The sequence below is a fragment of the Neoarius graeffei genome, chromosome 25 (assembly GCF_027579695.1).
Source record: "Neoarius graeffei isolate fNeoGra1 chromosome 25, fNeoGra1.pri, whole genome shotgun sequence".
NCBI lineage: Eukaryota > Metazoa > Chordata > Actinopteri > Siluriformes > Ariidae > Neoarius > Neoarius graeffei.
This window is the reverse complement of record NC_083593.1, coordinates 1,422,764-1,437,224: the sequence shown is the minus strand read 5'-3', so window position 1 is coordinate 1,437,224 and position 14,461 is coordinate 1,422,764. Positions and strand designations below refer to the sequence as shown.

The window sequence follows — 14,461 nt, the reverse complement described above, 5'->3', positions numbered from 1 at the left end:
TTCGACAGTGTAAAATTGCAAAGAGTTTGAACATATCATCATCTACAGTGCATAATATCATCAAAAGATTCAGAGAATCTGGAAGAATCTCTGTGCGTAAGGGTCAAGGCCGGAAAACCATACTGGGTGCCCGTGATCTTCGGGCCCTTAGACGGCACTGCATCACATACAGGCATGCTTCTGTATTGGAAATCACAAAATGGGCTCAGGAATATTTCCAGAGAACGTTATCCGTGAACACAATTCACCGTGCCATCCGCCGTTGCCAGCTAAAACTCTATAGTTCAAAGAAGAAGCCGTATCTAAACACGATCCAGAAGCGCAGACGTCTTCTCTGGGCCAAGGCTCATTTAAAATGGATCGTGGCAAAGTGGAAAACTGTTCTGTGGTCAGACGAATCAAAATTTGAAGTTCTTTATGGAAATCAGGGACGCCGTGTCATTCGGACTAAAGAGGAGAAGGACGACCCGAGTTGTTATCAGCGCTCAGTTCAGAAGCCTGCATCTCTGATGGTATGGGGTTGCATTAGTGCGTGTGGCATGGGCAGCTTACACATCTGGAATGACACCATCAATGCTGAAAGGTATATCCAGGTTCTAGAGCAACATATGCTCCCATCCAGACGACGTCTCTTTCAGGGAAGACCTTGCATTTTCCAACATGACAATGCCAAACCACATACTGCATCAATTACAGCATCATGGCTGCGTAGAAGAAGGGTCCGGGTACTGAACTGGCCAGCCTGCAGTCCAGATCTTTCACCCATAGAAAACATTTGGCGCATCATAAAACGGAAGATACGACAAAAAAGACCTAAGACAGTTGAGCAACTAGAATCCTACATTAGACAAGAATGGGTTAACATTCCTATCCCTAAACTTGAGCAACTTGTCTCCTCAGTCCCCAGACGTTTACAGACTGTTGTAAAGAGAAAAGGGGATGTCTCACAGTGGGAAACATGGCCTTGTCCCAACTTTTTTGAGATGTGGTGTTGTCATGAAATTTAAAATCACCTAATTTTTCTCTTTAAATGATACATTTTCTCAGTTTAAACATTTGATATGTCATCTATGTTCTATTCTGAATAAAATGGGGAATTTTGAAACTTCCACATCATTGCATTACATTTTTATTTACAATTTGTACTTTGTCCCAACTTTTTTGGAATCAGGGTGGTACACACACGCACTAAGGTGACCAGATTTCTGGGTGAAAAATTGGGGACATTTTGGTGTTCGGTGGGGAAAATAAAACTAGAAACTCAGTTTTTTTGCTCTTAGCGTTCTTGTTTTTATAGTCTGTCCATAAATAGCATAGGAAGCAGAGGCCTGTATATTTTTTTCCTCTCAGTATATTAGTTTATTGAATAGCCCTATATCAGACACAACTGGGCAAAGCAAAATCTTTTGTAGGCCTGTGAGATGACTCTTAAAATAAGTTAGCTGCAGCACAGATGCTCCTAAAAACTGCTTTAAAAAATTAAATCCCAAACCAATGGCATTTTACCAAAAATGCACCCCATGGCATCCCCTCCAACCAATGAAATTAAAGGTTAGCCTATTTGATTTATCAGCAGCATTTGTATGAAGATGTGAAGGTGATAAGAGCGCACTGAAGGATGCACACAATTTTAGAGCTATTTTAAACAAAAAAATACATGTAAAGAAATAACTTACAAAATTATTAGGCTACCAGATAGCGATAACTGTTTAAGAATTTAAGTAATTTCTTAAGAATATTTCCATAAAATAGTCTTTAAAGTCTGTAAAATAAATAAACATGGTATCAGGTATAACTGAAAGTCTGATGAAGCGATAGAAATGTCTGTAGTTCTTTTATAAGGATAGTGGGTTAAGACCCAGAGTGACAAGATAAGGTAACTTTGCAGTCTGTCCTTTCACGGTTCAGCATTCCCCAGTAGAAAACAGACTCGGAGCATTACGCATCCGAAGTGTGGCAGCAGTTGAGTGCGCATCTGCGCCCGAAATGCAGATCACTGAGCGCACAGAATGCAGTGTTTTCAATACCACTGTATATAAATATTGTTTGCGATTGCGTGAAACTGTCAGAAATCCAGACAAATGCCTAAAATGAGGATTAGCCTATTTCATGATCCAGACAGAGGGCTGGAAAACCAGAATGAATGGCCGCCCCTACACTAATGTCTGTTTGAAAAGGTGTGGCTTTAACACTTATTTTGCCCAGGAGCCTACTACTGCAATGGTTGCAAAATCATAGGCTAAATGCATTTATAATAGCCATGATGTTGTCTACAACAGACAAGACTTGAGTGAACTGAATGAGTGCTCGGGGAAATGCTGAGACCAAACAATGCAGTCCTTCCACTGCCAGATGCACCCCCCCCCCCCCCCAATCTGTCCCTCTGAGTTACATGTCGGTCCTGGGATCGAGATGCTGAACCTCTTCTGCTCCTCGGACGTGCCTGATCCATCCTGGTGCCCTGGGTCTGGTCGGAGTTTTATCGCATCGTTCCTGTGGAGGACGGCCCCGTGTGGACAGTTGAAAGTTACACCTGGAGGACGCTCTGGACTCTTACAGTAATGCTTTTATGGTTGAGGACTTCAGTTGACTTGCTAACTTTAGGACTGCAGTTGTCATGAACAGTTTTGCACTCAAGTTTCCATCAATGAAGAGTTTATAACATGAACGAAACTGACTTCATGTTAAAACTGTTAATGTTATAGTCAGGCTGTCTGTTGTTGCCCAAATGAGGATGGGTTCCCTTTTGAGTCTGGTTCCTCTCAAGGTTTCTTCCTCATGTCGTCTGAGGGAGTTTTTCCTTGCCACCATCGCCACAGGCTTCATCATTGGGGATAGATTAGGGATAAAATTAGCTCATATTTTAAGTCGTTCAAATTCTGTAAAGCTGCTTTGCGACAATTTTTATTGTTAAAAGCGCTACACAAATAAACTTGACTTGACTAGATGTATTAAAACTCTTCTCGTGAACAACCTGAATGGATTGGTTTCATTTAATCGATGGAGACTATGCCATGCTTTGTGTCATGTGGAAAAAAAAAAGATAGACAGACACTCAGGAGAAAAGCCACCGAGTCACCGACCGGTCTCTGAAGGCAGCCTGGACCTTCAGCAGGAGGCCGAGGAGCCGAACCAGACGAGGATCTCCAGAAGTGCACGGTTCTGTCAAATGTTATTAAACATTATCTGATGTAATGATTACGTGGCGTGATCCACCTAGAGGGGCACTTGAAAGCCAGTGTCGTTCTGAAATAGGATTACTGTCAAAGCAACCCACGCCCATCTTCCCCTACAGGCCACTCTCAAACACCTCCGTCACTCGATCGGAACCGGGGCTTCGCGGCCAAAATCGGGGACATTTTTGGGGACAGGTCATTAAAATCGGGGTCTGTCCCCGGAAAATGGGGACGTCTGGTCACCCCCCCAAATATACAGACACAGACACACACACACACACATATAGACACACATAAGTGCAAATTATGTCTTCTTTAAACATTGTTTTTGCACCAGTTGATAAACAGGAACGAATTAACAGGCAAAGAAAAGCGTTGGACAGAAGAGTCATCCCTAATCTTAAATGAGACAAATAATAATAATAATTTATTATTATTACTACTATAGCATTATGTGGCCAAAAGGTTGAGGACACCTGGTCATCACACCTATATAAGCTTGTCAATCATCCCATACCAAAACCACGGGTGGATAGCACAGTGTCCACTCTTCTCAGAAGGCTTTCTCCAAGATTTTGGAGCATCTGTGGGAATTTCTACCCTATTCAGTTAAAAGAGCATGACTGAGGTCGGGCGAGAAGACCTAGCTCACAGTCAGTGTTGCAGTTCAGTGCAGCACGGTTGCCCACTGCTCTGGGTGTGTGTGCATGTGTTCACTACTTCAGATGGGTTAAATGCAGAGGATGAATTTCACTGTACTTGAGTGTGCATGTGACAAAAGCTTCTTCTTCTTCCCACAGGTGTTCAGTGCTCCAGAGGTCAGTGCTCTGTGAAAACCACTGGAGTTCCCTGAAATGCAAAATGTTTAAGGCTGGGATCAGACCACATGCTATTTTTGTCTTTCACAATGGTCATTCATGTCAGATTAGGCAATCATAGCACCATAAACTCTTCCCGTGTCTTGGTCAGGAGACACAACACAACAAGTTTGACCCCGCCCAATCATTGTTCACGTCCCTGCGTGTCGTCAGGGAGGAGGGTCCAGAAAATGTCAATCATGGCGAAGGAAGGAACACGTCGCAGAAATTGTCACACGAGGCAAGAAAATGCAAAAAAAAAAATCTAACACACTCGACCTTTTGTCAGGGCGTCTCAGATCTCTCCGATTTAGTCACATGACAAGGCCTGTTCCTCATGATACCTGCAAGATCCAACCAGTCCATTGCAGTTCTGACTGTCGTTCAGTTTAATTATGGACTCTGTAACAAGAGAACCATGAGCACTGCGACTAGCAGGACAATGAGACATCAGAAGTCACTTTTGGAAAGAGCATTCAAGCTGTAGATTACTTTAAATGTCATTTTATATTGTGTATATAGCTGTAATTATTGTTGCTCTATGTTGTACAAAGGAAGAAGGTGTGGAATGCAGGATGTGTTTTATCCTTTGTCTTGCAGTGTTTGCACAGACATGTATACAAATCGCTTGCAGTAATAAACTTTACCTGACGTTATTTTGTGCAGAGTCCTGCTGGAACAGGAAAGAGCCTTGCCCAAAGTCTGCTGCCACGAAGCTAGAAACATAAAATGGTCTAAAATATCTTTATCTGCTGCAACATTAACATAAACATAACCCTTCAGTGCAATTCAGGGTCCAAACATTGATTGGAGGGAAAAAAAATAAAAAAGAACAGCCACGGCTCGGTCTCCGTCCTCCACCGCACTTCACTCAGCACTGTGTTCCAGTGGGAAGCTTTCTCCTGGCGTCCACCAAACCCAGACCCCAGACTCCTCCATCAGACTGCCAGAGAATGAAGCCTGACTCGTCCCTCCACGGCACACTAGTCTCAGTGCTGGCACTCAAACACACTTTAAACATCATGATGATTTGATAAAAGTGAAGTTTACTAGTAAGACTGTACAAACTTTAGCACTCTGAGCTGGTTTAATCCGTGTTTAATGATCAGCTGAAATAACAGATCAACTGACAAACGGGTTGAATGAGAACACTGATACAGTCACCATTTCACTAGTAGGATAACATCTGTGCTCTGATCAGCTGATCAACAGTTTTATTTAACATTGCAAGGGATTCCCGGTTGCAAAAAAGTTTGTGCACTCCTGCTGGGGGGGTGGGAATAACATGATTTATATATATATAAAAAAAAAAAATCTATTAAACCTTTAAGCTTCCACATCCAGACCAAATTTATTGAAATTAGGTTTAATACTTTTTACAAAAAAAAAACCTCACAAATACCCATTTGCATCTGTAACACTACTCACTTCTTACATTAAATGACACTGTTTCAAAAAACAAAGTAAAAATAAAAGAAGTCGTCGTCCACCACACATCTCCCCCCGAGTGGATTCGCTGACGGTGAGACGGGGCCTCGCCATGTGCTTCAGTAAAACATTAGTAACCTGTTGAGATTCCTAAGCGAAGTCTATATGAATATCACAAGTGGGATGGTGACTGTAGTGGAGGTTCGACTTGTACATGGCATTAATGTCAGTTCCAGATGTGTCAACAGCAGCAGCGTAAAGCGTCATTTTCAAACTGATCACTGACCAATTGGATTGCAGTTCCACATCCACCTCTTCATTTATACTAAACAGGTCCAATCAGATAGAAAAGAGCAGCTTGTTTAGTTCATCATAATATAACACAAGATCAGCTTCTTAAAGCGTTATTATTAAAGTATGAGTGACAGGTTGAGAGATAACAGTAAACAAGATTGCAAGCACGAAGGTGACAATTTTGTGGATTAAAGGGACTTTTTTTTTCAGTAAAAAGAGCAGGGAGGACGGTGACCGAGGCGACTCGGTTAAAATAAAATGTTTTTGTGCTGTCGTTTCTATAAAAATCACCCAAATGGCACACAACAGGTACAAAAAAAAAAAACAATCCAACAGTACGCCACTGTGGAGGCACAGCTCTGTCCGATCCCACGAGCTCATCATTCACAGTTACAACAAAAGTCTGATCAATCTTCCGCAAGAACAATACAAAGCATTTAAAACACAAAGAACACAAATCAAACTCCTATCTACAGAGTGCCTGAGGTCACTGAGAGGGCGGAGCTTTGTGGCGGATCGGGGACGTGTGAGGAGACACGAGTTTCTCTGTGGAGCTCGAGGAGGTCAGAGACGTCTGCAGATGAACCGTCTTGTGGAAGAGCTTGTTACTGATCAGGACCACCAGGGAGAAGAGACGCAGCTGGAAATGGCTGCAGACGGAGGAAACGGGTTATCACTGTCACAAACAGTAAAGGAGGCGTGGCCTGTGTGTCAGATTGATCAAAAGAGGCATAGCCTTCATGCAAACAAGTCAGCACGAAGGAGGTGTGGTCTGAGAGTCAGAGTGAAAATAAATTGGTTTCTGTGTCCATTAGCCAGTGTGTAGGGGGTGTGGCCTCCATGCATGTCAGTTGGCATGAAAGAGGCGTGGCCTATGTGCATGTCCATTACAGTGAAAGAGGTGTGGCCTCTGCACGTCAGTTAGAGTGAAAGAGGCATGGCCTATGGCATGTCAGAGTGAAGGAGGTGTGGCCTCTCTCTCATATATTCATATATATACACACATATATATATACACACATTATATATAACACCACCACAAATTTACTTTGCACTGAATCAGAGACCGGGTTTAGCATCAATTCATTAATTATGCAGTGAGAAGTACATAATCATGTCATGATTTCAAACGTGTGTGTTGTACATGTCTTAGCTGAATCATGTATGTAACTGTCATGCATTAAAAGACTCACTAAAGCTTCACAGGGGTCTTGGCCTCGTTGGCGCTGATGATGAAGAGCGGGAAGAGGATGGAGAAGAGACAGCCACTGAAAGAAATAAAGCAAATGAATTACACATTAAATAATAATTCTGTAAACCTGTTTCAGGTTCAGAAGCACTGCACGGATTAACATTAAACCTGAAAGTGCATTATAGATGGACAGATTTGAAAAGGGAGAGCTGCTGAAACGCATTCACTCCTGCAGTATTTCAGCAGCTGAAATCTGACTAACAGCTCACGAGTTGTGACTCAGTGTTGTTTCTCTAAAGCTGTGCAAGTTCATTTCGTGGTCGATGTGACGTGACTCTGGATCTCTCAGTGGTTTAATGATTAAGCCAGCAACAGTCATTTTGCAGCTCACAGTGCCCTCCATAATTATTGGCACTGCTTGTCAAGATTAGAAAAAGAAAAAAAAAAAAAAGTGTGTGTGGGGGATTATTTTCTTCTAACCCTTTTTTCTAATCTTTACAAAGGGTGCCAATAATTGTGGAGAGCTCTGTATTCACAGCATTTATAGTTCACATCTTGACCAAAGAATGTACCTGATGATATATGAAGATGGCAGTGCAGTCAGCAGGGCCATGGGCAAACCGAAGCCAAAGTAATACGGCCAGTTCCTCTCGATGTTCGACAGCCTCTGGTGCATCTCGATCCCTTTGAATCACAGAACATACACATCACTATACACACACACACACACACACACACACACACACACACACACACACACTGAGAGCAGACGAGAAGCTCACCGTGGTTAAACCAGCGATATTCAAAGCAGTAGAGTGAGTAGAGCAGAGACATGTGCAGGAGGCTGACCATCTGACCGATCGCATCGATGGGGAACAAACTCACAATCATTCCCTAGAAAACAGGAGCAAAAACACAGAAAAATAGCAAAAAGTAGAAAAGTAGTGACTTATCTGTGCACATAATGCTCACATTTTACAGTTTGTTTTTTTTAAACACATGGCTTTGAGAAATTTACAATCATATCCTAAAAGTTTTTAACTATCTAAAGTTTAATTCAAAATTAAAAAACAAAATAATAAAAATACCTTAAAAAAAGCTTTACTTTTTGATTTCTGTCCTTATTTTATAAGCATTTTTCTTCCATGTCTTTAAAATACATAATAAAATAAAAAAATAGACATATTACGAATTTTGCTCCTTTGTATTTCTGCATTTATTTTGTCATTGTTTATATTTTAATAGCACTCCTTTCCACTTGATTGTGCCACTGTTTTTAACTGCGCTTATTACGCAGCACCGAGATGCATTTTAGATGTTCAAAAGGATCAGAATCCGATTTTCAGACGAATCTGCATCTCAGATATCAGAGTTGCGTCCCAAATCCATCAGTCCTGATGTTACAACCACATGCACTTTGCATAACCCACACTCCGTTTTGAATATTTCACGCTCCCCGGTTCACCCGACTGCGCCGCGAGCAGTGAATAAAGCACTTCCTGTACCTGAATGAGGAAGAGGGCCTGGAGGAGGAGGTTGAAGAGCATGTCAGCTATAATCTTGCTCACACTTGGGAAAGGCTGAGCTTTGCGTCCAGATACTTCAAAAGCCAGATCAGCAATATCCTAAACAGAGAAATGAACACATTAATTGTAGGATGACGCAAAGAGGTCCCTCACCTTCGCTACTATTCCACACTTTAAAGCCATAACTATAAAAGGAAAAGTAAACTTCTAGTTCATCAGTCTGACCTGGAACCAAATGGCATTGACGATCTTGCTGAGCACAAACAGAGGGAGAACCCAGAGTGCACTGAACACCGACGTCAGGATGAACTCCAACCAGGACCACACGTTTCCGTGCAGCGACGGATCACCTAAACATCAACACACACAATCAACCCTTCGGTTTGCTCGCGAATGGATTCTGAAGCTGAACACAATAACAATGACAGATGGACATACCAATAATTTTTGCAGTGAGAGTCTGGAGCAGTGGTATAAACACTCGGTAGAACAGAAACAGACTTAACTGTTGGGGGGAAAGAATGGATTCATGAGTCAAGTTAGAAACTTTAACACGCTGCATGTTTATAGTGGTCTGATTTTATTTCCCCAGTTATTAGGATTAGACAATCATGGACTTTCATAGCCTCCATCACCAAGTTTAAACTTTACTGGCTGGCCTGCATTAGCAATATTAATGAGCAATCCTGAGTGCGATCAATCATGAGCTCGATGTCCTCATTCTGTTTACATTTAATCTGGATGCCGTCAACTGACCAACAATTTAACACATTTATTTATATTTCTCCTGCACAATGGGCTTCATTCAGCAATCCTTCAGTAAAGTTGTGTAAAAAGACACAAATAATTATGAAGATCAAAATATTCGGATTTTTCCTCTCACAATATTATCACACTCAAAATAATTTTTTTTAAATCTTACAACTTTATTCTGTTATTATTTTGATTTTTTTCTGTCAATATTATGACATTGTTCTTGAAATATTGCAGCTTCTTTTCTTGTAATATTAGGATCTCCCCCCCCCCCCCCATGAACGACTACGACTTGATTATTGAATTCAGAGTGGCCCAGAAATGATCAAAAATTTCCCCTGCAGCTTAAGCACCATTTAAAAATAAATAAATAATATTTTTTTAAAAATTTAATGCACAACAGGTACAGAGAACACCAATGCCAAGTTACATTAGATATGTAATGGTTCAAGTTTGTAATTTTTGTAAAAAATCTTAATTTACATTATCAGATGAACTCACCAATTCCATTTTCTAGAACGGATCCTTGCTCTGCTCGAGAGCCGATTACTCACTCAGTATCGGGATAGAAAAAGCTCAGAATACCAAGTACTAAACAACCAAAGAAATATTTTTCAGCCCTAAATCCAAACAGTGAACCATGACACAGTCTCTGAGCGAGAGAATCCGTACCCAAAACACTCCTCCGTTCCAAGCACAGCACTGGAAAATGCGACTTGCTAATTTGGGCTCGCTGAAAAACAACAAGAAAAATATTAAGCAGAAGTAAAAACGGTATAAATGTGAAATATCTGCGTATCTGGCGCATGCTGACGCGCATCACACCCACTTCTCATGTTTCCGGTCCTGACTCTGCGCCCGTCTCAGTGCCAGTGGGCCGCTTGCACGGCGCCGCCGCTGCTCTTCCCGTTTCTGCTGGATGCGAGCGTCGAGCTTCGTGATCGTTGCAATCCCCACAATGGAATCCTTCATCCCCTAAAGACGAAACAAGGAGTGTGGGATAAATTAAACTAGATTACCACCACAGTGCTGCATTATTGTTTCTATAGCAACATCTCACAGGGACTCCTCAAGATCAAATAGCAATAACAACAATAATAATAATTAGTTGATTCTGTATGGAGATGTTTAATTTTGATGGAAGGAGTCTCCAGTGTCAGCGTCTTCAGGACAAAGAAAAAAAAATTTCCAAGCTTGTAAAAAATGTAAAAGATTATTTTTAAGTGTTAATTTTTACATCTAAAGAGATCTGACTAATTTTTGTTAGGACTGATTTATATCTGTAATGTGACTGATTTTTGTGTGCAAAAAGATTTGGTTTTGAATTTTAGTGATGTATATTTTTAATTGCTTCAAGAAAAATAGAAATCAGCAGGTTATTGTGACTCAACATGGGTTTCAGTGTCAGTCGGCTCCTGGCTCATCTCTAGTTTTAATTCTTACACATTTCCAATTTGTCTCCTTTTTCAGTAAAGGACAGGTCGAGCCGATATTATTACATTTACACTCGAAGCAGAACCATCGCATCATCCACACACCTGGAGACGCCATTTTGGGAGAGAAGGGCTAAATTATGCAAATTAGATTTTTTCCTTTAAAATGCCCTGCACAATTCTCCCAATTCTCTCACATACTTACCGGTACCTTGGCACAGATGATTCAGAAATACTAATTATGTATCTGTGACAGGGTTTCCTCAAACTTTTAGGGCAACTGACCCCAAATGGACATCAATCGACCCAAAGATTTCACCACCCTACAGGTTTTTATTCCAGATTCAAGCTCTGAATCGCTTTAAGCTTCCTGCCATCGGTGAGATTATTGTCATGATCAAAAACAAATCAAATTAAAATCTCTGACTTGACATTTAAAAGTACTTACTAACTGAGAAAATCCAGAAGGCTGGGATGCAAAACAGATGTTTCAGTCGGTTTGAAGGTGACATGAGAGGGTTTTAAAATCAAAACACTATCTCATGGTTAAACCGGCGAGTGTTAGGACTGAAGGACCATACGGATATCAAACATTTGAGACACAACATGAGTTTGTTTTGTGGGTGGATGAATTTCTCCATCTTCATTGCTGGACTACACTAAAGCAGCAGGTCAAAAGACTAAAATAACACGTACACGATTCACTTACACATCAACTATCTAAATTTAACTCTCGGGAACATTTTAAAAATTCCTAAAATTAAATTTGTAAAAATAACTGAATGAAACAGAGGAGTAGAGTGTGACCTCTAACCAGGGAACCCAGATCTCAGTAAAACAGACATTAACGTGAGCGTCATGTTGTAAACGTAAGGCTATGATTTTTTTCATGTGTGCTGAGACGGAGGTGCTGACCGTCGCAACGTTGCGGAGGAACGCCCTGACGCTGTCCGTCATCTCCAAACCAGCTGGAGAATCATCAACTGCAGAAAGAGGACTGGCCAAGAAATAAACTCATGGTCGGAGCAGGAAATCCCAGTAAACTGGAAAGACAAAAAAAATTCGCTTACAAATATTGCTTTTTTCCCCCAAAATTTGACTCATTTTTATTTGCATTATCTTAAACAAGATGGCAGAAAAATATCCTTCAGGATCAAGAAAGTTTGAGATCATTTTGTGTCCATCACAAAGTGGGATCCATTTTGAACAGCAAGGAGGTTTAGATTTTTGTGTTTCATTCATCACATAAAAAATGTTTCATATATGAACTCCAATAACTTAAAAACAAGCAACCCATTTTTTTCAGTTTAATATAAATAACATGTCCATCATATGCAACATGATGCCAAATTTTTGCCCAATATTTCTGAAATTCCTCATCTCATCTCATTATCTGTAGCCGCTTTATCCTGTTCTACAGGGTCGCAGGCGAGCTGGAGCCTATCCCAGCTGACTACGGGCGAAAGGCGGGGTTCACCCTGGACAAGTCGCCAGTTCATCACAGGGCTGACACATAGACACAGACAACCATTCACACTCACATTCACACCTACGCTCAATTTAGAGTCACCAGTTAACCTAACCTGCATGTCTTTGGACTGTGGGGGAAACCGGAGCACCCGGAGGAAACCCACGCGGACACGGGGAGAACATGCAAACTCCGCACAGAAAGGTCCTCACCGGCCCCGGGGCTCGAACCCAGGACCTTCTTGCTGTGAGGCGACAGCGCTAACCACTACACCACCGTGCTGCCCATATATACACACACACACACACACACACACGTTATTTACCAGCTGGGAGGTCCGTATCGTGAAATACTGTGACTGAGGTCTTGAAAGTACTGAGCGAGGCCCTCTGGGCCGAGGTCAGTATTCAAGGCCGAGGTCACGGTATTTCACCATACGGACCAACCTTAAGCTGGTAAATAATATGTTTATTTTTTTCTTTACCAAATTCTAACAGAAAACTAGAGCTCCCAAAAGGGAAAACCGAGCCTAGCCAAGCCGAGCTGCCATTTTGAATCCTCATTCACAGCTGTAATGCAAATGGCTTCCTCCTTGGTATACAAGTGCACTTCCATGGCAGGAAAAAACTACATTTTGCCGCCCATGTCGTCCCCTATCTATACAAAATTGAGTCATTCAGGATTCAGCCATGTTTTTGCTCGGCATTAGCAAGTTACAGGTTTTTAGCTTTCTCCTGAAATGTTTTATTTTATTTCTTCTTCCTCAGGGGAGTAAAACTCACTTTCGCTGTTAAGACTGTCGTTATCGCTATCCATGCTGTAAAATTATTGCTGTTCTCCTGAGAAATGCTGGCAAAAATTTACAAGATTTTTGATAATCTTATAAATAAATCTTATATTAAAAAAATAAAAATAAAAAAATTAATGTTGACAAAAAATGGGACTATGTTTGTTGTTGCTGTTGTTGTGAACGAGCAAGTTGCCAGAGGTCCGGAACCGGGGTCCGTATCATAGGATACGGACCCGCTCGGCAGCCAATCAGAGCGCAGGATTTGGACAGTGAAAAAAAAAAATCTATTTATTTAGACATGATATTGAAAAGAAAAAAAAATTACCAATTTTTTTTGTCTTTAAAAAGAGTGCACCATGACAGTACTGTGTCCAAACCTACAGATCATTATAAAGTGCTTTTCTGAGAAATGCCTTTAAGAAGCATGATGATTTGTGATACTGTTCAACCTTAACCACAATGAGAGAGAGAGAGAGAGAGAGAGAGAGAGAGAGAGAGAGGGGGAGAGAGAGAGAGAGAGAGAGAGAGAGAACTATTACTTGTGTTTCATTAACACACAACTAATTATGGTCCAAATATGGACCTAAAAGGTTCATCATATCCACCCTTTCCTGGTGACCTCAATATTAAAGACACAAACAGCACCAGGGACAAGAAACAGTACAGATCAGTACCCCCGTGCTGTGTGCAAAAGTTTGTATACCCTTAAGACAAAAATCAAGAAAAGAGAAATTATTCCTTTCAGACTGACTTGATTTCGCATGATGTTTCGGCTTGGATGGTATTAAACCGTCGTCTTGCTCGAATTATTTCAGATCAAAAACAGAGACACGAGTTTCCTTTGTTCCATTTGAAATCTAAAGGGGGCACAAACTTTTGCACTGTACATGATCCAAACCTGATCAAGGTTCAGGAGCAGGAAAAAAAAAGCTCATCAAATCATCTTAAACACAACTCCTGCGTAAAAAAAAAATAGTTACTTTTCATTAAATAATGGAGCATATTAAAGTCTTATGACACAAACAGATAACTCTAACGTTTTGTTTGTTTGTAAACAGCCAGCTGTTGTGAAGGACCACACTAGTCGCTGGTTATTTATTTATTTCTTTATTTATTTATTACAGTATTCTATTCATTTCTACGATTCCAGCTTCAGTTTTAAACTCAAATTAGGTCAAATAATTACTTCAAGCGTGATGTTATAAAACCGCACCGCTGTGAGATTTAAACAGAGCTATGCTAAGCTACTTCAGCTGTAAACACGTTTGCACAAACACCTTTAACAAGCTACAGTACAAACACGACTCCAGAAATTTAAAAACACGTCTTACCTCATATACACGATATTATTAATGTTCAATAATTCTCACTTGAAAAGGCCACATTCTCATTCTCATTCTCTCTCACAGTTAGCTCCACAGTTAGCTCCACAGCAGCCCAGGAAAAACTCACTCCTGCGTGCGCGTGCCCTTGCGCCGTGCGCGCTCTCGACCGAGCTCACGTTCACGCGCACAAGTCACAGTTCACGCGCCCTGTGCGCCACC

General features: G+C 41.1%; 2 protein-coding genes across 2 annotated transcripts in view; one reads left to right on the top strand and one right to left on the bottom strand.

Annotated features, from left to right (window-relative positions):
* The window catches only part of rps25 (ribosomal protein S25), a 389,269-nt gene that overhangs the window by 292,563 nt on the left and 82,245 nt on the right, over nt 1-14,461 (top strand). The window lies entirely within an intron of this gene.
* ei24 (EI24 autophagy associated transmembrane protein) lies at nt 5,117-14,401 on the bottom strand. The gene is made up of 11 exons (XM_060908335.1): nt 14,249-14,401; nt 11,575-11,702; nt 10,056-10,201; nt 9,899-9,959; nt 8,912-8,978; nt 8,699-8,823; nt 8,453-8,572; nt 7,730-7,841; nt 7,520-7,631; nt 6,949-7,023; nt 5,117-6,405 (listed from the first exon to the last, which is right to left on the bottom strand). Exons 2-11 carry the CDS (start codon nt 11,614-11,616, stop codon nt 6,243-6,245), a joined length of 1,023 nt encoding a protein of 340 aa, XP_060764318.1. The 5' UTR covers nt 11,617-11,702; nt 14,249-14,401; the 3' UTR covers nt 5,117-6,242.

Coding starts and splice junctions, on each gene's coding strand:
- ei24 (XM_060908335.1), bottom strand. CDS start 11,616: ATGACGGACAGCGTCAGGGCGTTCCTCCGCAACGTTGCGACG. Junction 9,960..10,055: donor CAGGACCGGAAACATGAGAA/GTGGGTGTGATG, acceptor GTTGTTTTTCAG/CGAGCCCAAATTAGCAAGTC. Junction 8,573..8,698: donor TCAATGCCATTTGGTTCCAG/GTCAGACTGATG, acceptor TTCTCTGTTTAG/GATATTGCTGATCTGGCTTT.